Source organism: Drosophila erecta, unplaced genomic scaffold (genome assembly GCF_003286155.1).
Source record: "Drosophila erecta strain 14021-0224.00,06,07 unplaced genomic scaffold, DereRS2 tig00000055-arrow-pilon, whole genome shotgun sequence".
NCBI lineage: Eukaryota > Metazoa > Arthropoda > Insecta > Diptera > Drosophilidae > Drosophila > Drosophila erecta.
The window spans coordinates 18,217,812-18,242,804 of record NW_020825200.1 but is presented as its reverse complement, the minus strand read 5'-3'; the positions used below and the strand labels follow the sequence as shown (position 1 = coordinate 18,242,804).

The 24,993-nt window shown below is 48.6% G+C and overlaps 1 protein-coding gene across 2 annotated transcripts in view; it reads left to right on the top strand.

Annotated features, from left to right (window-relative positions):
* Nucleotides 1-24,659, top strand: part of LOC6542389 (nephrin) — a 55,441-nt gene extending 30,782 nt beyond the window's left edge. Inside the window, exons 12-22 of one of the 2 annotated variants that reach the window (XM_015159282.2) lie at nucleotides 153-317; nucleotides 616-894; nucleotides 955-1,236; nucleotides 1,335-1,758; nucleotides 1,984-2,150; nucleotides 3,000-3,188; nucleotides 4,146-4,295; nucleotides 10,339-10,493; nucleotides 11,862-11,973; nucleotides 15,506-15,687; nucleotides 20,639-24,659. In XM_015159282.2, coding sequence (XP_015014768.1) covers nucleotides 153-317; nucleotides 616-894; nucleotides 955-1,236; nucleotides 1,335-1,758; nucleotides 1,984-2,150; nucleotides 3,000-3,188; nucleotides 4,146-4,295; nucleotides 10,339-10,493; nucleotides 11,862-11,973; nucleotides 15,506-15,687; nucleotides 20,639-21,283 — 2,750 coding nt within the window. In that variant the 3' untranslated portion in view covers nucleotides 21,284-24,659. The remainder of the gene's footprint in view (nucleotides 1-152; nucleotides 318-615; nucleotides 895-954; nucleotides 1,237-1,334; nucleotides 1,759-1,983; nucleotides 2,151-2,999; nucleotides 3,189-4,145; nucleotides 4,296-10,338; nucleotides 10,494-11,861; nucleotides 11,974-15,505; nucleotides 15,688-20,638) is intronic. The other variant, XM_001970377.3, reaches the window with a different exon arrangement.
* The last annotated feature ends 334 nt before the right edge of the window (nucleotides 24,660-24,993 follow it).

Below are 24,993 nucleotides of genomic sequence, written 5' to 3'. Positions count from 1 at the left end.
ATCCGGTTCGCTTGCCAGTCACTAAAATTACGCCCATTTCTTCTCCGCTCCTGCTCCTGCTCCTATCCCATCCCCGTTCCCATTGCCCTGCCCCATCCGGATCTTGTGTCCCTGTCCGCCCACCGGAACTCCCGACATGACCCAACCCACAGGCATTAATAACACGTCCAAGCCGGGTCTCTGGGGCGGCACGGTCTCCACGCTGGAGTTCAGGGTGAACGTCACACAGGAAATGAACGGCCAGGTCTACACTTGCCAGAGCGCCAACGAGGCTCTTCAGCGGAGCGCCCACGAGGCGGTCAGCCTGGATGTTCTGTGTAAGTACGTCCCGCCTAATTGGTCAATTAGACGAGATCTGCAATCGCAGGCCGATTCCTTCAGCAATTGAGCATGGGAGCGGCAGTGGAACTTGTGTCCGATGTCTCTAAGCAAATCTTGATCTCTGTATCCGTTGGCTTTCGAAATGAAAGTCCACTAGGTACGGATATTTCAATAAAGAAACGTGCTTTTATGAAATAGGATCAGTCCATTGTGTAGTGCTTAACTGTTTCATAGACAAGAGACATCGCAATGACCCATGACAGAAATTAATTTGAGTCTGTCCAAAATCCCCAGATCGACCCAAGTTCGTGCCGCCGCCCTCGTCGACGGCGGTGGGCGTGGAGGGCGAATCGCTGCAGGTGTCGCTACAAACTCGGGCCAATCCCACGCCAGTGATCTATAAGTGGACCAAGGATGGGTCCACAATACCGCAGGACGGCGAGCATCGCATCTTTGCGGATGGCGGGAGCCTGAACTTCACACGGCTGCACCGGGATGATGCGGGGATCTACTCCTGCAGCGCCTCTAACTCGCAGGGAGGAGCCACCCTCAACATCACCGTCGTGGTGGAATGTAAGTACTGCGCTTTGTGCGATTCCCTTCATTGGGCTAATTTGAGCCATCGCCATGCAGACGGAACCACCATCAAGTCGGTGTCGGAGAACATCGTCGTCAATCCCGGCGAGGATGCAATGCTCTCCTGCACCGTGGAGGGCAAGCCGCTGACCGAGGAGCACGTGAAGTGGGAGCGAGTGGGCTACGACATGACCGTGAAAACATCGACGACCTTCGCGAACGGCACCTCCTACCTCCACATCAAGGACGCCAAGCGAGAGGATGTGGGCAACTTCCGGTGCGTGGCCGACAACCGTGTGGACAATCCGACTAACCGCGATATCCTTCTGATTGTCAAGTGTAAGTGGTTCATTAAAGTTATTAAAGTCGCAGAGAGCTGTCGTCTTACCTGGTCATGCTTCACTTCCTTTATCCACAACTTCTCGTCACTTCTCCAGTTGCGCCTGAAATCGCCAAGGCTCCCACGCTCCTGCGGGCCGCCAGTGGGACAGGGGAACGGGGTCGCCTGCCCTGCCGGGCACAGGGCTCACCCAAGCCGCAGTTCATCTGGCGGCAGGAAAAGAAGGACCTCCCCATCAACCGCACGTACAAGTACGAGGTGGAGGAGCGCAAGATTGACTCGCTGACCTACGAGTCCACCCTCATCGTGGACAAGGTGGCGCCCGCGGACTACGGCGCGTATGAGTGCGTGGCCAGGAACGAATTGGGTGAGGCGGTGGAGACCGTGCGCCTGGAGATCACCTCGCAGCCTGACCCACCACTCAGCCTGAATATCTTGAACGTCACCCACGACGCAGTCACTGTGGCCTGGACTCCCGGATTCGATGGTGGCCTCAAGGCCTCTTATCGAGTGCGTTACAGGTGAGTGGTGTTCGTACATTCAAAAAATGCAGGGGAAACAGTTTTAAAGCCATTCTTCTAAGTCTTAAAACTTGTTAAGGCTTTGTAAGAAAGTTAGGAGTTAGAATTCATTAAAATAGTGCTACTCTTAAAGACTCAAAAGGGGTCGTTTTCCACATTTTCGCCGTGTGCAATTATCAAGGGTCCTGGCAGTAATGAAATTGCACTCCGCCTTCCCATTCGCAGGATGGCCGACCGCGAGCAGTACAAATACATCGATGGACTGCCCAACAGCCACAAGCTGACCATCGGCGGGCTGCGCATGAATACGCTCTACCTCTTCTCGGTGATGTCCTGGAACGAGCTGGGCCAGAGCTCCTACCTGCCGGATTTGGCGCGGGCGGAGACCAAAGGTAAGTCCGCCCCTCAGTGCGAGCCATTCAAATTAGCTGCGAGTGCCGCACTCGACCAGCAATGCTGACATTGATTTATGCGAGTCCACCATTTGGCCATTATTGCCAGTGGCCGCCGGAGCAGGGACTCGATTCTACAGAAGAATCGGTAACTAGCAGGCGGGGTGGTGGTGCCAGCCAGTTGTCAGGCAGCTATTCGGCAGATTTGTGGAATTAATTAGGTAGCCAGTATGATAAGCAGCTATCAGCCTAATTAGCAGCACGCACGGAATGAGTCAACCGAAATAATTGATGAAGTAAAACAAACCCATGCACTAGAGTTCGTTATTTCCGCAGGAACATAGGCACATCCAAATAAATCAGTGAATTCCAATCAGGCACACATGTTCCACAAACGAAATTAGTGATGAAAATAGCTAACCAGCAAGATGTTTACAAATAGATAGCTTAGCCAGGTGCAGCCATAGACACAGTGAGCAGAAACCATAAATGCGATGCCTAACATCGATGTTTGCTAAAAGGGAACACCAAATGGAGTTAGTATAAAAAGACTGGGGATGCACAGATTTAAAGATTTAATACGAGAACTGGGCCTGCACCACCACCAACTTGGCTATACAAATGGACGCGACCGTAGGTTATGGAGCGCAAGAAATGGCTTGCAGGACGGCCTCATATGGAGCCGCCTCAATCCGGTTTTATGTCTCACTCAATGATCTCCTCCGACCCTCGCTGCTGTTAATTGGAATTGCATTACGACCATCACCGACGTCAACAACACGGACGACGCCACCACCGCAAATGGCCACTATCCCATCCACCACTCGCACATCGCATTCCGTCCGCCAGAAGCGCCGCCCCCCTCGCATCCGGCATCGTCGCTGGGAGGCGGACCGCCGACCACCAGCCAGACGCCGCTGGGCGGCACATCGGGCATGCTCCTGGTGGGCGTGGGCGCCGGCATCGTCGTTGTCCTGCTCAACGTGTTTGTCATCGGCTGCTGTCTGCACAAACGGAACGAGAAGCGCCTCAAGCGAGGTGAGGGGATCCGTGAATCCGTGAATCCTGCGGCTACTGCTGCTGCTGCCACACAGGGAGAAATGCCCTAGCATCCACATCTTTCCTATGTCTTGTGTCTAGTGAAGAGGTCCTCGAAGTGAAGTACCAGATTTTATAATTCTGGCTGATTAATTTCAGACAATGATCCTAGTGTTATACATCTCTTATCCTTCAAATATTACTTCCTCCGAACCCAAGTTATCTTCTGAGTGTGCTGCCACATGGGCAGCTATTGTCGGAGCTGCGGAACCGCGGAGCGCGAGTCCATGGACATTTGAATTCCTAATTCCCCCGGCTGGGCTCGCAGTCGCCTCCGTTATTTTCTTTTAATTTGTGGGCGTCGTAAGCGCACGTGCCCGGTGGTCAGCAAATTGCGGAGGGAATGGGATTGGGAATGGGAATGGGAATGGGAATGGGATAGGGATCGGGTAAGGGAAGGCAGGGAAAATGGGTATGGGTAGGGTATTGGGATTGGACATCGCGATGGGAATCGCTGTGGAATGGCGATGGCGTCGCTAATTTCATTTGCCATCACATGTTCCGGCTCCGCTTCGCAGGCTCTACGTGATTTGCGTCACTCGCTGGTCGCTAGTCGGTCTCTTTATTTGATTTCGCTGCGTGCGCCCGCCATGCCAACCGAATTCGACCGCTGACCCCTGACCCCTGACCCCCGACCCCAGACAGTCCTTTGTTCGGAAGCCATGACCAAATCCCGATTCAGAGTCCGAGTCCAAGTCGGAATCCGAATCCGAGACAGACGCGGACGTGGAACTGGGGCAGCGCGTTCATTGCTATGCTCTGCGCCATTTTATATTTTTATTCCGCACGATATTATTCCCTTTTATTACAATTTTTCATTTCATTTCGCATTTATTTATTGTTTTATTTTCGCAACCATATTCTCTCTTTGTTTTTTGCATGGCTCGTTTTGTCAAGGACTTGAACTGATGCCAGCCGAGTTAACCGAGGACTCCAGCAGCACACCGAATCTGGTCATAATTGGCATCTCTCTGGCGGCATTCGGCTTCCTCCTGGTCAACGCCTCGCTGGTTGCCTGGTTCTTTGTGCATCAGCGCCGCAAGAAAGGTTATTATTATTTATTATTATTATTATTGTGACTATTATTTGGGCAGTATACATGCTACGCTGCTTTATTTGCTGCGGCTGGTAGTTGGGGTCCGTCTTTGATTGGGGCTACTTACTTCTGAGCGGGACTCGAGTGCCACTCCGGGAACCACTAGACAATTGCACTGCCATCTTGCAGCGGCAGCCGGCACCGCTTCCGTGACACCACCGGAAGCGGAAGCGAGCGCGTTGTGCTGCATCCGCTGCCCACTGAGGACGTCGCTGCCTTTATGAAGCTCACTAAACAATTTCCTGCATACGCAGGCTCCTACGACCCAGGCCGGGCAGGATCCACTCCGCCTTGGCTGCTGGTAATTTCCGCCAGCAACCAATGCCAAGCATGGCATGGCCAGGATGCAGCAGCCAAGGCAAGCAGTCTCCGGCTGGGGTATAATGATGACAGAAAATAATGATGCATCCTGGGCAACCGGCAGCCAAGAGCTGCTGTTTATTGAACAAGCGACTCGGACAGCCAGCAAGACAAATGTGCATCGTTTTCTTAGCTGAATGCACAATCTCCCGGAAATCAGATTGCTTTCCCAGTTCCCGGGCTGCGGACGGGGTGCAGCAGTCGTGGCGCACGTGTCGACAAGTGCTGGACATGTTTGCCGAGGGCTGTTTATTAAAACGAAATTATTTTTCGCCACTAGAGCGGAGCCAACTTTAAATGGAGGCCCTGATTGTTACCAGCTTTCCTTAGCCGAGTCTCTCCAGCCAACTGGCTGGCAAATTTGAGACGTGGCCAGCACACACGGCGTATACGCAATGTGCCAGCGCGGAATCGCTGTTACGTGCCACCAGTCGACTTGCACAACACATTTGCCGGCTAACCAAATTATTTCCATTGAGCCGGAGTGCATGAGCCGGGCAGCAAGTGGAGCTGCATGCCGAACTCAATGCGGCGGCTGGAGGAGCACATGACACCTCAATAAAGGTCTCGAAGGCGAAATCAGAGAGGGAAACAGTTCTTACAAATGTATATTAAGTTGACGCTCCTTTTTTGGCTTACAAGCCAGGCTAAGTGCCTCTCTTTGCCCAGAGTGAGAAACATCTTGCAGTCCTACTTATTTGGTACTGTAATGTGTGCTCCGTCATGCAGTTTTCGTAAACATTTGAGTTATGACTTGATTACCATCTCGGGCTCTGTCAGTGGAAAACTTTTGATTCATTAGGCGAGTGAAAAAGAGGGCGACACGCCCCGAAACTAAACTAAGCTGACTTAATCGGGGAACAAAATGTGGGCCAGTTATTTTTTGACATTTTCAAACGGGAAGCACGAAAAGCATGAACTACAGCCGCAGGACATAAATAAGAAATTTCCCTAAGAATCCCAGGCCGGGCCAGACTCCATTATTTCTGTCCTTCGTTTCGCTGCCAGTGCGGCACAGTTGAACAAATGGAGAGTGCCGGGATACGAATGCAATCCCGCTCCACACAAAAGAAAATTCATATTTCAGTCTTGCTGCAAACAAACACAGCAGCCAAGCCGAAAACGCAAACGAAAACGAATGCGATGCGATGCGAATGCGAATGCGAGGAGCTGAGCAAAACCCTCCTGGAAGAAACAACATTTTTATGACAATGTACGGAAAGTGGCAAGGGGAGCAGCCGCATCCCCAACCCCATCCCCATCTCAGCCCCATCCCCTTATCCCTGTCAAAAGCCGATAACTGACAATGCCCAAAAGGATTTTTACTTTTCCCGTTTCAGTGTTCACAATTTTTCCATCCATTTCGTTCTTTTTTCTCCGTGAAGTTGTCAGAGAAACTGGTGCGTTGGCCAGCCGGCGGAGCTGGGGGCTCGGGAATGGTATTGGGTATGGCAGTGGGAGTGGCAGTGGGAGCGGGAGTGGGAGTGGGAGTCGGTGGACCCTGACGGGGGATATCTCTCTGCATATTTCAATGTTTTCGCTGGCGAAACTTGACTTGTGTTTTTGTTGCAGCCCTCGGATATGCATTTTTAATGTGCATTTGTGCCTTTGTGTCAAAATGCCGCATGGCGCACAGAAAGGAAATCCATCCCGCTCCAAATCTCATCTCAGCCCACTTCCTCCGCCCAATCCTGTCCTGAACCCGAATCCCACTCATCGGCAAACCAAAGCCCAACCGCACTGGAGGCCGCCTAAGAAGCCTTTCGCTGTAGTTGTCGCTGTCCGATAAACTATGCCAAAAGTCTGTGGTTGGCAGCTGGTTCAGTGGTCCAGCTCCGCCGCCGACTGATGTTCGTCCGTAGTCCGCACTCCGTAGTCCGCTGTCCCCTGTCCCCTGCCCTCCATCCGCTGTCCGCTGTCCGTTCGCTCCGTTGCCGGTCATCGACCACAGTTGCCATGGACAAGGGAGCGGCTGTGACCATCGCATCGCCGCAGCCACAGTCAATGCCCAGTGCCACATATTTCATTCTCGTATGAGCTGGGCCTGAGCCGGAACATCCCGAATAGCGCCATCTCTAATGTTTATTGCCTTTCGCCTGGCCCAAAAAGTGGAAAGGGGATTGCGACCTCACACTGAGCATAATATTTGCTGCGAACTAATAGGAAGAGTATTATAAACTAGGTGGTAGTAGCAACTTTAGTTTCAGATTATCTGTTTACTTCAATTAGCTTGCTTCACCTTTGAGATCCACCATTGAAGCCACATAGCGCACATCTGTCCTTAACTGCTTTCAAAACAATCAAAGGTCTGTTCGAGTGCACTTTCCTGGCCCACTTAAGAGTCAGAGGAGGTATTGCATCAAACAATTGGTCCAGGCCCTTCGTGAGTGGTTAACCAAGTTAGGGGCATGGGCCCAGCTCCATATGGCAATAGGTTTCGAGGCCAAAAAATTGCCAACTTTTGCCGGGGCCTCCAAACAGGAAATAGAGCGAGCAAGTGCACCCATCAACACCGAGGGTGTATTATCTTTTGGCCAGGAGTGAAACTTTAGAGCGAGTGCCGGCACAAAAGTGAAATGGCCCGCAACCCGATCTCGGGCATAGGGATATAGTTGAGTGCGACACTTTTACGACTTGGCGGGCGGGTCGGACCGAAACTTTTTTGCCAACGTTGCCACCAGCGATAAGACCACCCAACCGGGCTCCACTGGCGAGCACTTGACTTTGACACTCTTTAAACAATTGACGGAGGCCCGGGGAGCTGGCCAGGGGATTGGGGCCTTCTGTGGCGTGCGTGGGAGCTGCGACATCGAATCTGAGGAGATAAGCGCACAGGCTGTCGTGGTCGGGAAAATCGAGGAAATCGGGGGAATCGAGCAAATCTGGCCGAGAAGCGGGGTGTTGGAGGCCAGAGGGCTGGCTCAGCAATGTCGAAAGTTTGCTGCTTATGCAACTGGCCATGACAGGCCGAAAGAGCGGATCCATTTGCAGCGGGAGTGGGCATGGAACGAAGAATGGGAGTTCATAAATTCAGCGCCGGGAGCAGAGACAATGCGCCAAATAGCTCAGCAGCCGGAGAGCAAAGGGCACACCACAATCGCGGCCAGCGAATTATTTAGAGCGGTGGCCGGGACAGAGGGCTTACCAGAAAAGACCTCCAAAGCAGACGTCGCCGTCATTAACGTGGCCAGATGACCGCAGCATCTGTCTAAGCCGCGTCCCACACATACTACATGGGTTTATGGAAAGCGTTCCGGTCGGGCTTTTCCGAGCATAAGTGCAAAATTTGTAATCTCCGTGCGGCGTGGCGTGGCCGCAAAGTGCAGTGGCAACCAGAAAAACAGGAGCGGATTAGTTAGCATCTGCTTTGACGGTGGCCACCGCATTGTGTCCACTGCCCGGGAGCGGCGGAGGGTGATAAGCCCGTCCGCCGGACATCAATACCCTGCCAAGGGGTCAGTCCTGGTGAATTTGGCTAAGGTGCTACGAATTTTGGGATGGATACTGTCTATTAAGTACATAGAATATTAATGCTGAGGAATACCTGATTAAGGCTAGTTCAGTCCAGGGTACACCCACTTCGAACACTCATTTTCCTGTGATCTAAGCTTTGTTTGCTAAATTCATTTATAAGGCAGCGGGCTCTCTGTTTGCGAAAACACAAAAACGTGTTGCTAAGCGGTCATGTTTTTAATTGCCTTAATTGATTAAAGCCAGGTCTATTATTTTAAATGCCCCCGCGCCCATCGCCCTTCTGCAGGAAAACTCGCTTGCCGTCATAAATAAAACAACTGACAAATGCCGAAAATGTTTTTAACTCGCTAAGCCATTAAATCAGTGAGCTCTGCAGGCTACACACATCTAGATATATAGGTGAATAGGTGGGTATATAGGGCGCTGTCATCGGCAGACCAGGAACCAGGATATGGGTCGTGCGGCAGTGCCGCCCTGCATTTAAATGCATTTTCAATTTTTAATTTTTTCCCAATGAGTGCCCCCACAAAAGTGTATAGACTCCGGATGGGTTGGGCATATGTTTAATGAATTAAAACGCAACCAAACGCCGTTGAATGTTGGTCGATCATAAAAAATGCAAATTGAAGCATCGGCAGCCCAGAATAAACAGCGGAAAAACAAACAAATGGAGACAGAACAAAGCAATTTACCTCGAATATTCGGCTGCAATTTGTTAAATTTGTTAAATATTCATTATACATCGCATCGACCAACATGAACCACTAGCAACACACAAACGCGCATAAAGTAATTTTGATAACTGCCAAACATTCAATGTTCCTTGTGCAAATTAACAGAAAACGGCCATTTTATCGACTAATAGTCCCCGCATGTCACGTAACCGGAGGACGTGCCGCACAGGACCCCCACATACTCGTATATCCCCCAATCCACATCCTGCAAAATGTATTATTAAGAAACCGTAGGGCCATTATATCTTTGCATAGCTCGAGGACGATGATGATGGCAATGATGGCATTGATGGCGATAGCAGCTGAGTGGCAGCGCAATGTCCACTTGCCACTGCCCATTTACCTATCGCCATCAGCTGGAACATGGCACATGGAACATGGAGCATGGGGGCCACATGGAGCCACACGTGTCTATTGCTTTTTGCCTTTCTGCTGACTCCGCTCAGCCCGTAATCGTTGTAAATTCTGTGGGAAGGGCGTTTGAGGACAACAAAAGCTGGAATGTTATAAAAAAATGTAGTAATTTAGATTACACCTGCTTTATCTAAAACGATCAGCAGTAAGTTTGACCTAATCGAAGTTTTTAAGCGCCAGGCCTAACATAAATATAGAGTTAAGCGAGTTAGGAACCCCTTTATACGAGTATACAGCAGCAGCAGCAGCAGCAGCAGCAAGAGCCAGGAAAACTGAAAATATTTAAGCCATATCCTATAATGTGTACTATTTTTATATACTTTACATATCCCATCGACTCGTGACTGGAATGCGCTACAATAATGGACTCCACTGCGGCAAACACGTGTTAACTTCCGCGGAAAACCCTCCATAAATCATTTAATTACATTTTTACCTTTGCCCGACTATCAACTCATTAATATTACCCGATGTGCCTTACTTTGTTTCCCACTCCGCATCGAAATGCACATCAACGAATGCTGCGACAAATGTGAATAATTTACACAATGCCGGCGACCCGTGCAAACACCCAAACGCCGCCCGAAAAACACCCATTACCCAATCGATCCACCCACCCATGGCATCCACATCGTCCACCTGCTCCTGCTTCTGGCACTCTGACAATCTTGGCTATTTGCATTTGATTTGCATTGCCTGGACCTGCAACTGCAACACAATTGGCCACCTCATATCCACCGCCTGGCGCACTGCATCAACGCCCGCAAAAAACCAACGCCGTCCACCTGCTCCAACTGCTCCAACTGCTCCAACTGCTCCAACTGCTCCACCTGCTCCGCGCTCCACCTGGCCCCGCTGCGAATCATCAATTTTCGGGATGTCACTGCCAATTACACCTTTTCAATATTTGTGCGCATACCTTGGCGTGCGGATCCGTTTCCCTCCACGCCGCTCCTATCCTCGCCAACCCCATCCGCTCCTCGTGGCGACGGAATTTTTTTGTGCAATACAGTGGCGGAAACTACAAATCAACCGGCAAAAACGGCAACCATCGAGATGTACGCGCCCAGTTCGTATAATGACACCGTCACCGGCGAGACGCTGTCCAGCGTTTCGGAGAAGAGCGAGTCCTACTCCAATGAGGGCAGCAGCCAGCCGGAATATATTGTGAGTACAGCCAGGATCTCTACCTATAAGCCGAAGTTTTTTGCATCCATTTTTTGAAAACTTTTTCGCCATTTTTGGCTCACTTTTCCTTTTGTGTCAGCATGAATATGCAATTTGTGAATGGGCGGGCACAAAAGCAACGAAAAGGGGCAGGAAGAGGAGAAGGCTGTGGAAAATCGTCTGGCGTTTTAGGCATTTTCCATTGCTAAATAGATGTCCTGCAGGCGCCATTTTCACGGGCGGAGAACGGTGCGATTTCCCCGAAGTCGTTCAATTTGAATATGGCCTTTTATCGTTCACGCCGATTTTGAATGCGCTACTTCGTATTCGCTAGATACAAAATCTGTAGTCGGTAATCGGTAATCGTTAATCGGTAAAATATATCAAAAGATATATTTTTTAAGGCCTGCAATTGTTGCAGTTGGCCTTTAATAAAAGCCAATTAAAGTAAGTAGTCCGAGCCTTAATGCCCATTAGACAAGAAGCCAGCGACTGAAGGCTTAGGAATAGCTTCAGGTGGATAGCAAAGATAAAACAAATATGCTAGAGGAGGCATAACTCAGCTACAAAGCAGTTAATAAGCCGCAAAACAAATTCAAGGCATCCATTCGGTTCAAGAAAGTCTGGCCAACTCTCAATTTGGGGGTGGTCATCAGAGCAAGCCTCCTGGCCTGCGGCCCTGGGTTTTCAATTATTGCCAATGCTCGAGACGAGAGCAGCCCGAGTGACAGGCAGGAAGCGCCAGACCAGGCCCAGACCAGTCCAAGGAACAAGTCCAGACCAGCGGAGCGGAAACGGAAGCGGCATGCCGACGTCGTCGCTAAGACGTCGTGATTAATTACGCGACGCTGATGATGATAATGATGAGCCTGCAAGTGGGCTAAGCGGAGAATAAAACGGGCCCGATTCTGGTACTGGGACTGAGTTTGGGGGGCTGCTTCAAACAAATCGTTTCAAATTATTAAAATCATTTATTATCGCCGTAATCTTGCAGCGGCAGGAAAACCGCAGCAACTGCCTAACCCGCAGAAGTTGAAGTGAAAGTATGTAAAGTGCGTAAACTGCGACCGCGCGTGTTATAAATCAGTCCCCCATCTGATCCAATCCAATCCAAGCCGGGTGTCCTGGTCGTCCTTGGTGTCCTTGGTGTCCGTGTGTCGCCGCTGTCATTGTGGCTGTCAATTACGCGCCAACGACTTTCAACGCCTTTCCCAAAGTATGCCAAAAAGCAAAGTGTGGAGTAATTACGGGGCATTACTCAAGTGGGAATGGGAATATAAATTGATATACACCCGGCCACGTCGCATCTGCCGCTCTCCACTCCAAGTCAACTCAGGCAGCTCATCTCGTATCCTTCTCTATTCGCAGGACGAGGCGCGCAAGAAGGCGGCGTCCACGTACCTCGTCGAGGGCTCGGATATGCCGCCGCCCAGATATCAAAAGGATGGCACCCTGCCAGTCATCTATCCGAATAATGTTGGTAAGTGCAAATTCCATAAAACGACCTCTAAAACAGGCCGAAATAAGGGGGAAATTATTCTGCAATTCCTCCACTCACGGAGTAATGAACTTAGTTTTGAATTTTATAAAATTTCCATATGCCGAATAGTTAGTTAGAAATGATAATGATAGCTAGAAAGTATAATGATAGTTTAGACTATGTTTCCCAAAAATATGTATCTTTTTATTGACAACGCAACTCTACAACTTTCGAAAGAACTGTGTGATTTTTCAGCGATTTATTTTTCCAGTAGAAAATGAAAGAGCCAAAAATACGTTTTAGATAATTAACTTTCGGACAAAACAAAGTTGGGGCCTTGCACGCGCTGTCAGGACGTCAGCAAACCGAGCAGACCCCCAACCCCTTAACCCCTGAGCCCCTTAACCCTCTGTCGCCCCAACGGCCCTTGGCTGCACTCGTTTTGGTTTGATTTTTATGCCATGATTGCAGTGCAATCAAAGCAAATGCTGGAAAAGAAGCAACTAAAATCGCTGGGCGAAGAGGCGGATGGGGGGAAGGAGGAAATAAATATACAGAAAACGAAATCGAAGCTTTATTGGGGCGAGGGAGGGAGGTGTGCAGCTGAAAATTCAATTCCAGCACAACATCTCCATCTTAATTGTAATTGAGGAGCAAAGTTTTTGTCAGTCTTGATTTTCAATTGACGTACGTAGGATATGTGCTGTATGTACCCTATATATAAGCCGCTTGGGGCGGAATCCAAATCACGTGCGGCCTGCGCTAATTTAAGAAAAAACTCCAGTTTAAGGAAAGCAGAAATGGAAATGGAAGAATAATAACCGGGGAAGGACTCGGTCTGAGTCTGGGGCACAGACAAAGGACACAGGACACAGGACACCGTGGCAGTCTATCAAAGCATCGAAGCTGTAAGAACAACAGGAGTTCTATAATAACAATCCGGCCAGTTGGAACAAAAGCACAAAATGCATTTTAAATGCAAAAGCGTAGAAATAATAAAAATACATTAGCTGCAGAATGTATACCCCGAGGGAAAAGCGCCCGAGACTCTGGGATAAAAATACAATTACCTTGTGTCAACGGCATGAAAATTTGGAAAGCCCCCTCCCGCCTCAAATAGGCGTGGTGCGGAGTTTTCCCGTCGAAACAGAAGTCGAGGCTTCCTTGTTAATAAAGTTGTAGTCACCAAATATCATTCAACTAAGTGTATGTTGGGTATTACCATTTAAATTGGCATTAGATAAATCAATAATTAGCTAGTAGCAACTAAATATGCAAATTTCGATTGATCCTTGTCAGTCGCGGCAAATTCACATCACGTGCTCATCTCTGAGAGAATCCGAAGACGAGTCCTTGCCGCCCGCTTTTCCGCCCGCTTTTCCGACCCAAGGTTTCTGCGGCGACACGCATAATTACGTATGTGTGTGTTCATCTCGGGTGTTCGTGAGTACCGCCAGTTCTTTATGCCCGAAACAACAACAAGAGCACAGCGCAGCAGGACGAGCTGAAAGGAAAACACGCCGAGGGAGAAGAACAACAAAGACAAAGGCAGCGAAGAAAGGCGAAGAAGAAAGCGAAAAGGGAAGAGCGGAGCAGTCGAAGAGGAAAGTGCAAAAGAATCCCCCACGTGGCACAAAAAATTAAAATGCTTGCCGGAAGCTGAATCTCAAACAAGCCAGCCCAAGGCTGTTGTTCCAAGCGGGCGGAAAAGCGGGTGCACACACCACCCAGCACCCAGCACCGCCCCCCAACCAACTGGAAAAGCTGTGGGGCGGGGCATGCACATGAGCTCGAGGGGCGGGGCTAGCGGAAATTGTTTTTGTGTTAGTTGGCGTCGCATTTTTTATCAGAGTTTTTTGTTGAATTTAAATTGGAAGAGCGTGATGCGTGGAAGTCAGCAGAAGAAGGGCCGAAAAAAGGGACGACAGCTCGAGGGGTTTTTGGTTGCCACCCCGGCAACAGTTGCAATTCCATTTACCATTTATGCATTTACACGTGGAAAGCGCCAAAGCCGCACTTTTAATGAGGCCCTTTTCCACACGTTGCCACATTGCCACATTGCCACGTTAATGAGCAGGCCAAAAGCAACAAGTCCGCGCTGCTGACCCACTTTCCGACCTTGAACGGGTGCAGAGGCCCGCTGGAGCACTGGGAAATCCCTCAGGCTCCCCTTTAGATAAATCATATTCATGGCGGGAGCACTATTTTTCAGCTTGTACGTAAAGCATTTCTTAACCTCGCCCCAACTTGGCCCAATGTTATTAATATCGAATGAGCCAGGAACTCCTGACCAGGGCTCCTGACCCGGGCAACAATTATGCAGCTGGCTCAGTCCCAAACTGGAAGGAAAACACACAGTTCCTTGCTCGACTTTTCTTTTCGCCACAACAATGCGGCGCTGATCGAAAAATCAATAATTCATGAGTGACTGTCTTTTAGGGAAACACGCCCACATGTGCGGAAGTAAACAAGCCGCAGGATGAACAAGGCCCAAACTGGAGTCTACCACAAGGTTTCCTTCGATTTGGCGTTGTCAGGCAGCCGCAGGCTGGCAACTTTGCCCGGGAAATTATGGTTGCGACGGCTAAAGGTGCCCCCTCCCCCGCCGAAACTCTGCGATGTCACAGTCTATTTTACAAAATTACAAATTTGTTACGTTTGCGGCTTTCACGCCTCTGCGGCTGACAGTCGCTCGATTTTCACCGAACGTGGCCGTATGTCGGGGCAATTTGTCACGCCGCAAGCAGGTGGCCTTATGGCCAACTGAACTGAAGACTCCATTGGCATTTGCATATTTATTGGACGGGCTTATCACCAATGTCGCAAGCATTGCAATTAATGGCCGTCGTTTTCTTTTCCTTTCCGAGCGCTTGCACATGAAATTGGCCAGAACCAAGCAGCAATTTGTTGCATGCTACATGCACGGCACATGTACGAGTCTACCGGTGTGTTCCCACTTGCAATATCTCAATATTTAGTGGGTATTTCCTAAGAAATGTGTATTCATGTTATTTCCATCTATTTAACATTGACGAACTTGGTTTCTATAACCTCAGTCCATCTGGGGTTTAAGATAAATGTGACTCAAGGGCTTTATTATTCACTATATATTATTGAATATTAAAATGTAACTAATTTAGAAAGGCAAAGAAATCGAAATTCGAAATGAGAACATAGGTGCACACTTTTCGCAGCTCAAAAATTAAAATTGAACTCGCTTTGCGTTTCCCCATTTGCGGCTGGCCAGCCAAACGGCGTGCTCCGCTTTTGGTCGCAATCAAAGCTTAAGCCATAGCTACGTCCACATAAATGCACGTATATGTGGGAAAAATATATAGGAAAATAATCAGCAGAGAACTGGATAGCACACCCATAAAAAAGAGAAGGCAGTGGGGGTTTTGGTAAGCACTTTAAATCAACCCAGAGCAGGCTAAAGTGGGCTTAAGGCCACAAAAAATAGCACCAACCTATATAAAATCGAGCTCACTTTGACTTAAGCACACACATATTAACCGGATACTGTTTTTTCCAGTGAACGCCTGTACACTGCCGCATCCGAGGCACAATAATGGCAGCGCCGCCATCCACATGACCCGGGATGATCAGATGCTAATCAGCAAGGGCGTTTATATTCCGTCCCCGTCGCCGGCGCCTCCACCAGATGGGTCCTACTACAACATGAACAGCGACAGATACTTGTCCTATCCGCCAATGGTGAGTGAGATCAATGAACCCGCCTCGGCGAGTCAACGCTGGCGCGGATTTGGCTGAGACCCAAGCTTAACGAACGCAGATGCAGGCTTAATTGCCCGCATCTGCAGTTACCTTCTTTGATCCGCTGCCATCTGGCACCACCGCCATTCCTCGTCCGCGCCCAGCTTATTGCGCTCAATTAACCAAAGTTTTACGAAGGACACTTGGCACTTTGCATCCCGCCATGCGAGGGGTCCATAAATCCAAGTATCGATCTGCATAGAGTGCATCCCCATCCTCGGCCCCAACCGCGTCCTCTGCCATTTAACGCGCTTCGACTTTTATAATCCGCAACACTGTGGAGACAAATGACAAACTTAAAAGCATTATAAGTAATCCCTCGAAGCAAGCTGCACTGCGTTGTTGCACTGCGTTGTTGCACTGCGCGCAGAGTAAACATTATTTTCCCCAGACAACAATTTAATATCACGCATACGCCGCGTACGGCAGACGGCAGACGGCAGACGGCAGTGTGGCTTTTACGACGAAGTAACGCCCCCAGATGCGACAAAGTTTGTGGCCCGCGTCACTCATAAAGCACTGGGAATTCCGGGCCAAATTGTGTCCCCGTTTCACGGCAGCCCGATATCACCTCCGAAAACCACCGCCGCCACTCAAGGACATGCGATGTCCATTCCGATCCCTTCCATTCCATTCCATTCCATTCCCTTTCAAGGCGGATGCCACACATTCGGCGCTTGTCGCATTGCCTGCCAATATAAATTCCCAGAATCTTACAATAAACATGGGGAAATCAATTTTCGGAATTTATGTTTCCGGCGCTCCTGTTAGAGAATATACGGCATAAGCGGCGTCCCCTTGGACTTGATGACTCCTGGCACTAAAGGGGTGCCAATGCGACAGCATAAGACGACATCCGACGTGGGGTGACAGTCAGCCCGGTTATGTGTCGTCTCAACTTGGCTGACGCTCCATAATTGTATAAATTAGATGGGGATGGCGAATGGGGCATCGAAAGTGCAGCAACAGCAGTGGACAGTAATATCCAAGGGATATTACTACCCACCAGCACCACCATCTGGCTGCACAGCTAATATAATAATATTTATGCTTAGCAGTTGACCATGTTTATGGGCTTTATGCGATTTGTTAAGCTATTCAATTGTGTCCCGCTCCCAGAGAGTACACAGTTAAATGATGTGTGGGTCGGCTGGAGGGACTGGGACTGGGACTGGGACTAGGACTGGGACTGGCACTGCTAGTGGTAGTGGCCATATCAAGTATCCACTGCCACTGGCCAGTGGCCTGTGCTCCGTCATCGTTCTTTGCCGTTGCCCGACATGGGACTAAACCTTTTGTTTGCGGTTTTTAGTCAACGAGGGAGAAAAATTCAATTTCGGTTTAGTTGGTCAACAATGACATCCCATATGTGCGGATGTATGTCTATATACACATCCATTCAGCCACCCACTTCGCTTGTGGCCCATGTGGAGCAGCCACTCCTTCCGCTTTGTGCGCCCGGCCTTTTGCCATTTCACATAAGAAATGTTTTGTGTGGAAGCCAAATTGAATTATTTGATAAACATCATTAGAAAAATTACAAAATATACAGAGCGGAGCGGCCCAGCAGTCCCTTCGCTGCGGCTTCCCCAAAACATTTGGCCAGCTCTAAATTACTTTTCGAAGCGCATCTGTCTCCGTTTCAGCTTCAGTCAGCGCCACGTATCCGAACGTCCGATGTCCGAGCGGACAGTAAATGAATAAGGACAATTTATAACAGTAAATCAAATTAAATTTCAATTGGAAAACTTGACAAAAAATCGAGAGCGAATAAAACAAAGCAAATGGGGCCATCTAACAAAGTTAGAGCACCGTTTTGCACACAGCTCCCCAAAGAGGAGCGCGCTTAAGGCTCAGCCCATCCCAGCTGCCCATCGGAATCCTCCGTCGGGCCACTGTAATTGCCCATCGAGAAGAATCTGACCATGGATGCGGATTCGATTCAGCTCGACCAGTTTATCACAAAGCGCTGAAAAGTTATTGAGCGGCTTCTTAATCAACTTATGTTTTGTTGCTGTGCAGCGCCATGTATGGGAGCATTTGGAATGGGCTTCCTCGAATTGATTTAATTCGGCATTCCACTTTGTTTATGTGCTTAAGTGTAAAATGATGTACAGCTTAATATAATTTTCAAGTCAGTTGGCTAGGAGAACGTTTACTTTCTTCAATTCGCAAACAAAGAGTCCAATTCAATTAAAGTTCAATCGTACTGCATTTTTTGGTTCAGAAATGGATTGTTGCTTGGGGACATGTCGTCCTTCACTTAATCCGTATAATTTAGTATACCCTTGCACTTCTTAGACATTTATTTTCATTTATTGGCTGCCAGAAAATGTATTTGCTTTCATAAGTAATTATCTTATTAATCTGTCACTCAGCAGATTTTATTTGTATTTGCTTACCTTTAAACTTATCATGGAAAAGTAATTTCTATTCAATTAATTCCCTTTGACGGCTCACTTCTGTCCTTTAAGGCTTAATTGGCTTAAATAAAAACTACGGATTATAATTTTATTAGATCGGTGATAATTACTTTTCGCATTAGGTTTATTTTATATGATAGATAGAATTATTGATTTTCATCGAGCTTAAAGTTGCAGCTATACTTGTAGTTTTTGGTTGACGTATTTTTTCTAAACAGAAACAGATTGTTTCTGTGAATTACGTTAATATTATCTATGATACGGCTAGCTGATGGATTTGCCTTTCGCAGCAACGGGATGTCGCAGCTTCAGTACCTCGATGATTTTGACCCCCATGGCCTTGAACACATCCGTTTATTGGCACGCAAAGTGGCCCGAAGTAAATGCAATTTAAAACAAGTTGTGGCCACACCCAGCAGGGCCAGAACCAGAATGCCAGCACACCCACTCATCCATCCGTTGCGGTGTTTTTGTCCAACCAGCTTGTAACTATTTAAGCGGCAATTTGTATTTTATTGCCAACTTTGGTTGGCTTCCAAGGCCAGAACACCAAGTCGCATCCACCCACGTCAGCCCCGAAATGCTCGAGTTTCATTTGGCTGGCGTTGATAAGTTAAATGCTGGCTGCCGGACGCAGTTGGAATCCCTATGTGGACTGGACTACGTGCATATGTGGCTCCGGAGCAGCCGGAGGGCAGGGACTTGACTTCAGCTGGACAACTTAACTACGGTTCACTTTGTTAACTTGAGTTCTGCACAGTTTTAAATTCAATTAGTTTTCGTGCGGGCGAACTCGGGCTGCGGATCCGGATCTGGTTCTGGTTCTGGCCATTGTCTGACTGCCACTGGCCTGTCAGCTGCAAAGGAACTGGAAAAGGAGGCGCATCCGTCAGATACTTTACGCACTGGGGCGCTGTGGCTGTCATCAAAGCGAGATAGCAGAGTGTTTTGTTTTAAAATTCAGGGGTGGGCCAGTGGGAGCGCTGAACGCAGCTGAAGCCGATTAAATAAATAAGGGGATCCACTCCTAGTGGGCCATAATTTAATTTTCGCGCCCGCTCCGCGAGACTGAATTGGATTCAGAATAGACTTGGCCCGCCGGCGCCGTTCCGTTGGCCTTAATGTGGAAAGTTTATTTTTTTATGGCCAGTGTGGAGATGCCAATTGGTTATTCTATTTACCCGGTATGAAGTTCCAACTCTGGCAGTAACAACAATAATGAGCTGCGGCCGAGAATTAGCGAGTGCGGCACTCGAAAGCCTTTAAGTGGCCAAAAGTTTTCAGGCAAGCCAATGGAAACCCTTTACGCATACAAAACTTCACACCCTGTCCCATCCTGAGCACCCAAATCGCCTCGGCTTTCCTCTGGAGCTCTCTGGGACCCAAGTTTTCGTTGAAGACAATTTAACTTTGTAAACTGATACAAAATGTCCGCCCTGGTCTACTTAAGACCCGTTCCCGTTCCCGTTCCCGTTCCCTATCCAAATCTCCGCCACAACCTTGTTAATCAGTGTTGAGTGTTGTGTCCCTAATGTGTTGCTGGATGTCCTTGCGCCATGTTAATCCCCGAGAGTTTTCAATTCCGCAATCGTAGGTACTCGATTCCCCTTAATATTCCAATTAGGTGCCCGGGCCAAGTTTGCAACTTGAAAATTGTACGTGCTGCAAACTTGGCCTGAGCTCCTGGACTCACTGACTCCGTACCTCTGGCATGCGGAACAGCTTCCTCAACTCGACACAAAGTGTCATGTCAATTGAACCAGGAATCCACTCGCAGACAGTTTGCTTTTTTCCGCTGCCCAGTTGAGAAGTTGTCAGGAAGTTGTATTGTATAGGAGCTCCGACAGAAGGCACTGTCATAATTACGGCATCGTTAGTGCCAATCCTCGCTTTAATGCCGTCCTTTCAGGAAAAGTAGCCAAAGGATTCGCGGCGCGGATGGAGTCCAGGGTATTTGAGGCGCGGCTTAGAGCGGACTTTTGTTTGCGCTCCTCATTGTTTCATATCTCGGGCGACAGTTTAATGGAAAAACTTTTGCCGCTGAGCAAACACAGCAGTTGTATCCCGTCGAGGAGCTGCTTTCGAGATGAAGCTGCTTAGCTATGCCTACACCCACTTAATCCACACTGGAAAAACTGGAGGCGCCCAAAACAGAAATAGTACTTACGAAACAGTAATAATTGAATGACTGCAAAAATTATTTTAAGGCTGGCTCACAGCTAAGTCCACGTATTTTAGTGTTCCTATAACAAAGGATAAGCTTCGTTAATTAATCATTAGACCCTTTTTAAAGTCAGTGTGCTTGCAAACATACTGGGAAATATTTATTATACATTGGCAAAGAGCACAAGCCAACTGCTCAAAGGAGCTCGAGCTAAGTAATTAACGCCCACTACCAACTCCTCCTACCAACTTTTCCAGTATCAATGCACCAATGTCAAACCTCGCCTCTTTTCTTCTAATTTCAGGAATACACAGCAGCCCTGGACTTTACCGCCCAGCCGATGGCCCTGGCGCACCTGCAACCCATGACGGTGACCTCGCTGGCCACCAATGGAGGCCCCACGCTCATCGGCAACGGATCGGTGGCAGCGGTGGCCGGCGGTTCAGGCACCTTGCGGCGGGGGATTCTGCGCGGGGTGGTGGGCGTGCCTCAGCCGGATGTGACCCACCACACGTCGACGGTGGGCGGCAGTCCGATGCAGATGCTGCACGACCTGCACCCTGTGAACCTCAGCGCCTCGACGCTCACCACCAGCACCACCCTGAATGGCAGTCTGCCGACGGCCACCGCCACTCTGCCGCGCCAGCCGCACGGCATCCTGAAGGATCCCAATCGCAACAAGCAGCAGCAGCAGCAGCAGCATCAGCATCAGCAGCAGCAGCAGCTGCTCAACGCCAGCCTGGTGGGCGTGGGAGTGCCGGTGTCGGCGCCCCTGGGCAGCCTGCAGATCCTCAACCTGCCGCCGGCAAGCGGCGGACTGGGCAACAACTTGCTAATGACCACCAGCGCCTTCGACCCGACGGCGGTGGGCATGAGCAGCTTCGGGGCAGTGAGCCAGGCCGGCGGCATCCCGGTGACCTACACAGATGCGGACGGACACCTCGTATAGCTGTAGGCTGGAACTGGGGCCATCATCAGCAGCAGCAGCAGTAGCACCAGCTGCAGCACCACCGTGCGGATCCTCTCCGGCAGTGAGCCCCGGTTCTGAGCAACCATGTCGCCCTAGACACCCCCAACACCAGCATACTCGTATCTGTATCCAACCTACTCGCCAGGATGTAGCTAGTTTAGGAGCTTTCTCTTCGGCATCTCGGTCCGCCTGATTTCCCCTGTCCGGCAGCCACATCCACTTGCCATTACCTTATTCAAATCAGCCAGCGAATTAGTTTATGTAAATTTCCACCCAGTTTCCACTTCTTACGGCTTCCCGTCAATGTGGGTGTTTATTTAGATAAGGATTCGGAGGAGGCACAGCCACTGCGGGGTGAGCATAATTTCGCAGAGAGTTTTACTAATTAGCCGGCAGCAGGAGCAGGCGAAAATAATTTGAAATTTCCTTGGGTGGAAAGCGCGAAACGGTCCAGATCCGTTTGACAGCTCCCAGGGGCGTGCTTTGGCTCAAGTCGGCTGGGCACGTGATTGCCCTGGACGGCGCCGGCGGCCATGGTCGTCGAAAGTTGAAGGTTGACAGCCGCTAGCTGCCCGGCGACCCCCAGCCACATCCCCATCCCCATTCCCATTCCCATCCCCAGATCCAGTTCCCAAGATGCGAGTGCTAGATTCGCCACCTCCCCTCAAATGAGGCAGATGGAAAATCTGAGCGTGGGATGGGAGCTGGGAGCTGTGTGGCAACCACAGTGGAGCCTACTTAACTTAAACACTTTCGGAGCGGAGAGTTTAATTGCATAAATGTGGGTTTATTACATTTCTTATTGCACCAAATGGGGTTTGGCTTACCTTTAAATATCTGCTATATTTCATATAATTTGAAATTGTAAGGGAGAATAGCATTTTGGCCCTTTTAAACAGGAGATTAAAGATAATTCGCCACTGTTAGCCAAGAAATCCGAGTTAAAGACTTTAAGGAACAGCGTTTTCTAACTATTCCTGCTGAATGTAAGCTACGCAAAAATCAAAGCGCTCCCAAGGTTACGCCATGGAATTTAAGTTCCCCAGCTTCTTGACTCCATCTTTTATACGCATATCGCAAAGATATAGATGAAAGGCGGCCACGCCCATGGAGCCATTATATGCAGAAGCATACAGCTGGCTGTATCTCTATTCTATCCAACTGGCATTGGAGTGGCGCTGCCGCCCATAAACAGTTTTCATTTGCCACTCGTCGCAGCTCAGCGAGCGTGACATACCAATCCTGGCCTGCGTTGCCATTAGCTCCTCCAGTTCGAGACCAGAGGAGTCCCGGAATGCCAAGGACACTCGGCGCTGCGCACGCCCTCCTTATCCGCCCCCTGCATCCCCAGCCACATCCGTATCTTTGACTTTGTAGCCAAGTTCTTGAGATCCTCGAGCGCCGTGCATAATTGCCACCAGCATTGTGTGGGTTTTAATATTCATTTGGCTGTAATTGCTGGATTCTGGTCGGGTCGGGTTGGGTCGGGATCGGGGGAGTGCACTATTGCAGCTGCTAGCTCTCAGTGGATTATCGCAAATGAATAAATGCCCTGATTTCGGGCATAGATGTAGCAGGATACGAATACTGGAGGAGCAGGAGGAGCAGACGGAGCAGGAGGGGCAGAAGGAGCAGGAGGATCAGGAGGGCCTTGTGCCAACACACAGTGTGTAATTAAAAGTGAAATTATCTTTGAAATTAACTCACGCGTAGACAAAGACGAAGGCAATTGCGAACGAAATGGGAAAGGAAGAAAAATGCGCGGAAAACTGAGGATGAAATTAAGAATGAAGATGGGGCAACTTTGTGTGGCGGCACACATGGGTGTGTGTCTTCTTCTGTGGGATTTTCCGCTATTGAGTAATGGCGATGGCAGTGGCCAGATAAAAGTTAAATGAGCGGGAAAATAAGGAGCATTGTAGTGCAGAGTCGGGCGGAACCTGTTGTGCTTTTTGGAAGGGGCGCTGGAGGACGAGTGGTGGCCAAAGGACAGGGAAGGACAGGCAAGGACCCTCTCTATACCGATATGTGAATGTATAGCTTGTGCTGAACTCAACGAGCAGTGCTGCCAAATTGCATTAATAATTAGCATTTAACTGGATCCGTAGTCCTAAGTAGCTAAGCCGAAACCATTTCGAATCACTACTCAATCAGCAAGCCAAACCTTCAAATTGTACAATACCACAGGGCGGAAGCCGAAAAGCAAGGATGCCGATTAGGGATAAATAATTAACGATTAAAAGGACAAATGCAGGTATATCGATACAAATACACGGAGAGTCATTGCAATTCATAGATGTAAAACGTAGCGTACAATTTCGCATCTCTTTAATCTTAAATCCTATCCCAGCATACCCTCTAAAAGATTGGAGCTTGGCAGGGAGTTCTCGGCATATACATAGGAATAACCTACTCGCTGTATTCTTAGGGATAACTATTGATTGCACTCGAACTAAATACTCCACGAGGGAACTGTGTCCTCACAAATCTTGTATGTCTTCCCCAGCTTATCCTGACCACTGTTGATTGTCCTTGGTTCGATACGAAATACGTATTAAGAGATACACATACTTTAGTTTAGACCTATCGCACTTGTCGGGGGAAGTAAATAAGACTTATGTAGATAATTACGTTTAAAACAATTAACAAACACGAAATCAAGTTGTTCAATTTGTACTTTTGCCAAAGAAATATTTGTTAAACAAAGAACCGATAACTTGCAGCTAGATTATGTGTGTGCTTGTTTCACTCCGCTGTGTTTAATTGTTGTACGATTGAATTATAGTCTTATGCATATGCTTCATTTTGGTAATCCCCTCATACGACCTTAACGTTAACGTAGCATAATTGCAGCAGCGGCTGATGGCGATGACACACAAGACTTGAAAACCGAACCTAGGCTAATCTTAAATGTTAAATGCTAATGGAAATCGAAATCGAAACCGAACACGAAATAGAAACTTATGCGACTAAGTGTGTAAGTGTGCGTGTGTATAGAGCGAATTATTTGGCAGTGGATGTGAATGTTTTTATTACACTAACTGAGTTATGTATTTTATGTAGTCTGTATGGGTATATCTATAACTACAATTAACTGAAAGTATTGTACAGCAGTCGAGGGGAAAACAATAATTAACAGGCCGTAAGTTCATTCGAAACAAAAACGAATATAAATTAAACGCATAGTTTATAAACTCAAAGCATAAGCCGCCACTCAGAAAACTGTATAAAATGAGAACAAGTTCTTTGAAAAAAAATGATTGAAAAACTATGAAAATAATGCATATGAAACCTACTGCATTTTTAAAAAAGATCTGTTAACAAATGAATAATAAAACCATAAAGCGATGAATACCAAAAACGAAATGCATTTCCACTGCGGAACAAAGGGCCAACCGATTACAGCACAAAGGACAATTTAATGGCAAAACTTTCGAATCAATTTTCAGCGGCAGGACTCAAACAAAGGACGTTGGCTTTCCAGCCCAGAGATGAGACACTTTTCCCAGCCAGCCAAAGTTTTCCGGGGCAGGACGACTATCCGTCTTTGGCCGGGGTGTGGTGCAAAAAATTGAATTCCTTGTAAAACTTACGAGCTGGCATTAATTTTAACAGCATCTCGGTGGGCGGTGGGCGGTGGGCGATGGATGGGCGGGTCCAGGATGCCTCAAATTACGTATACGTCCCAT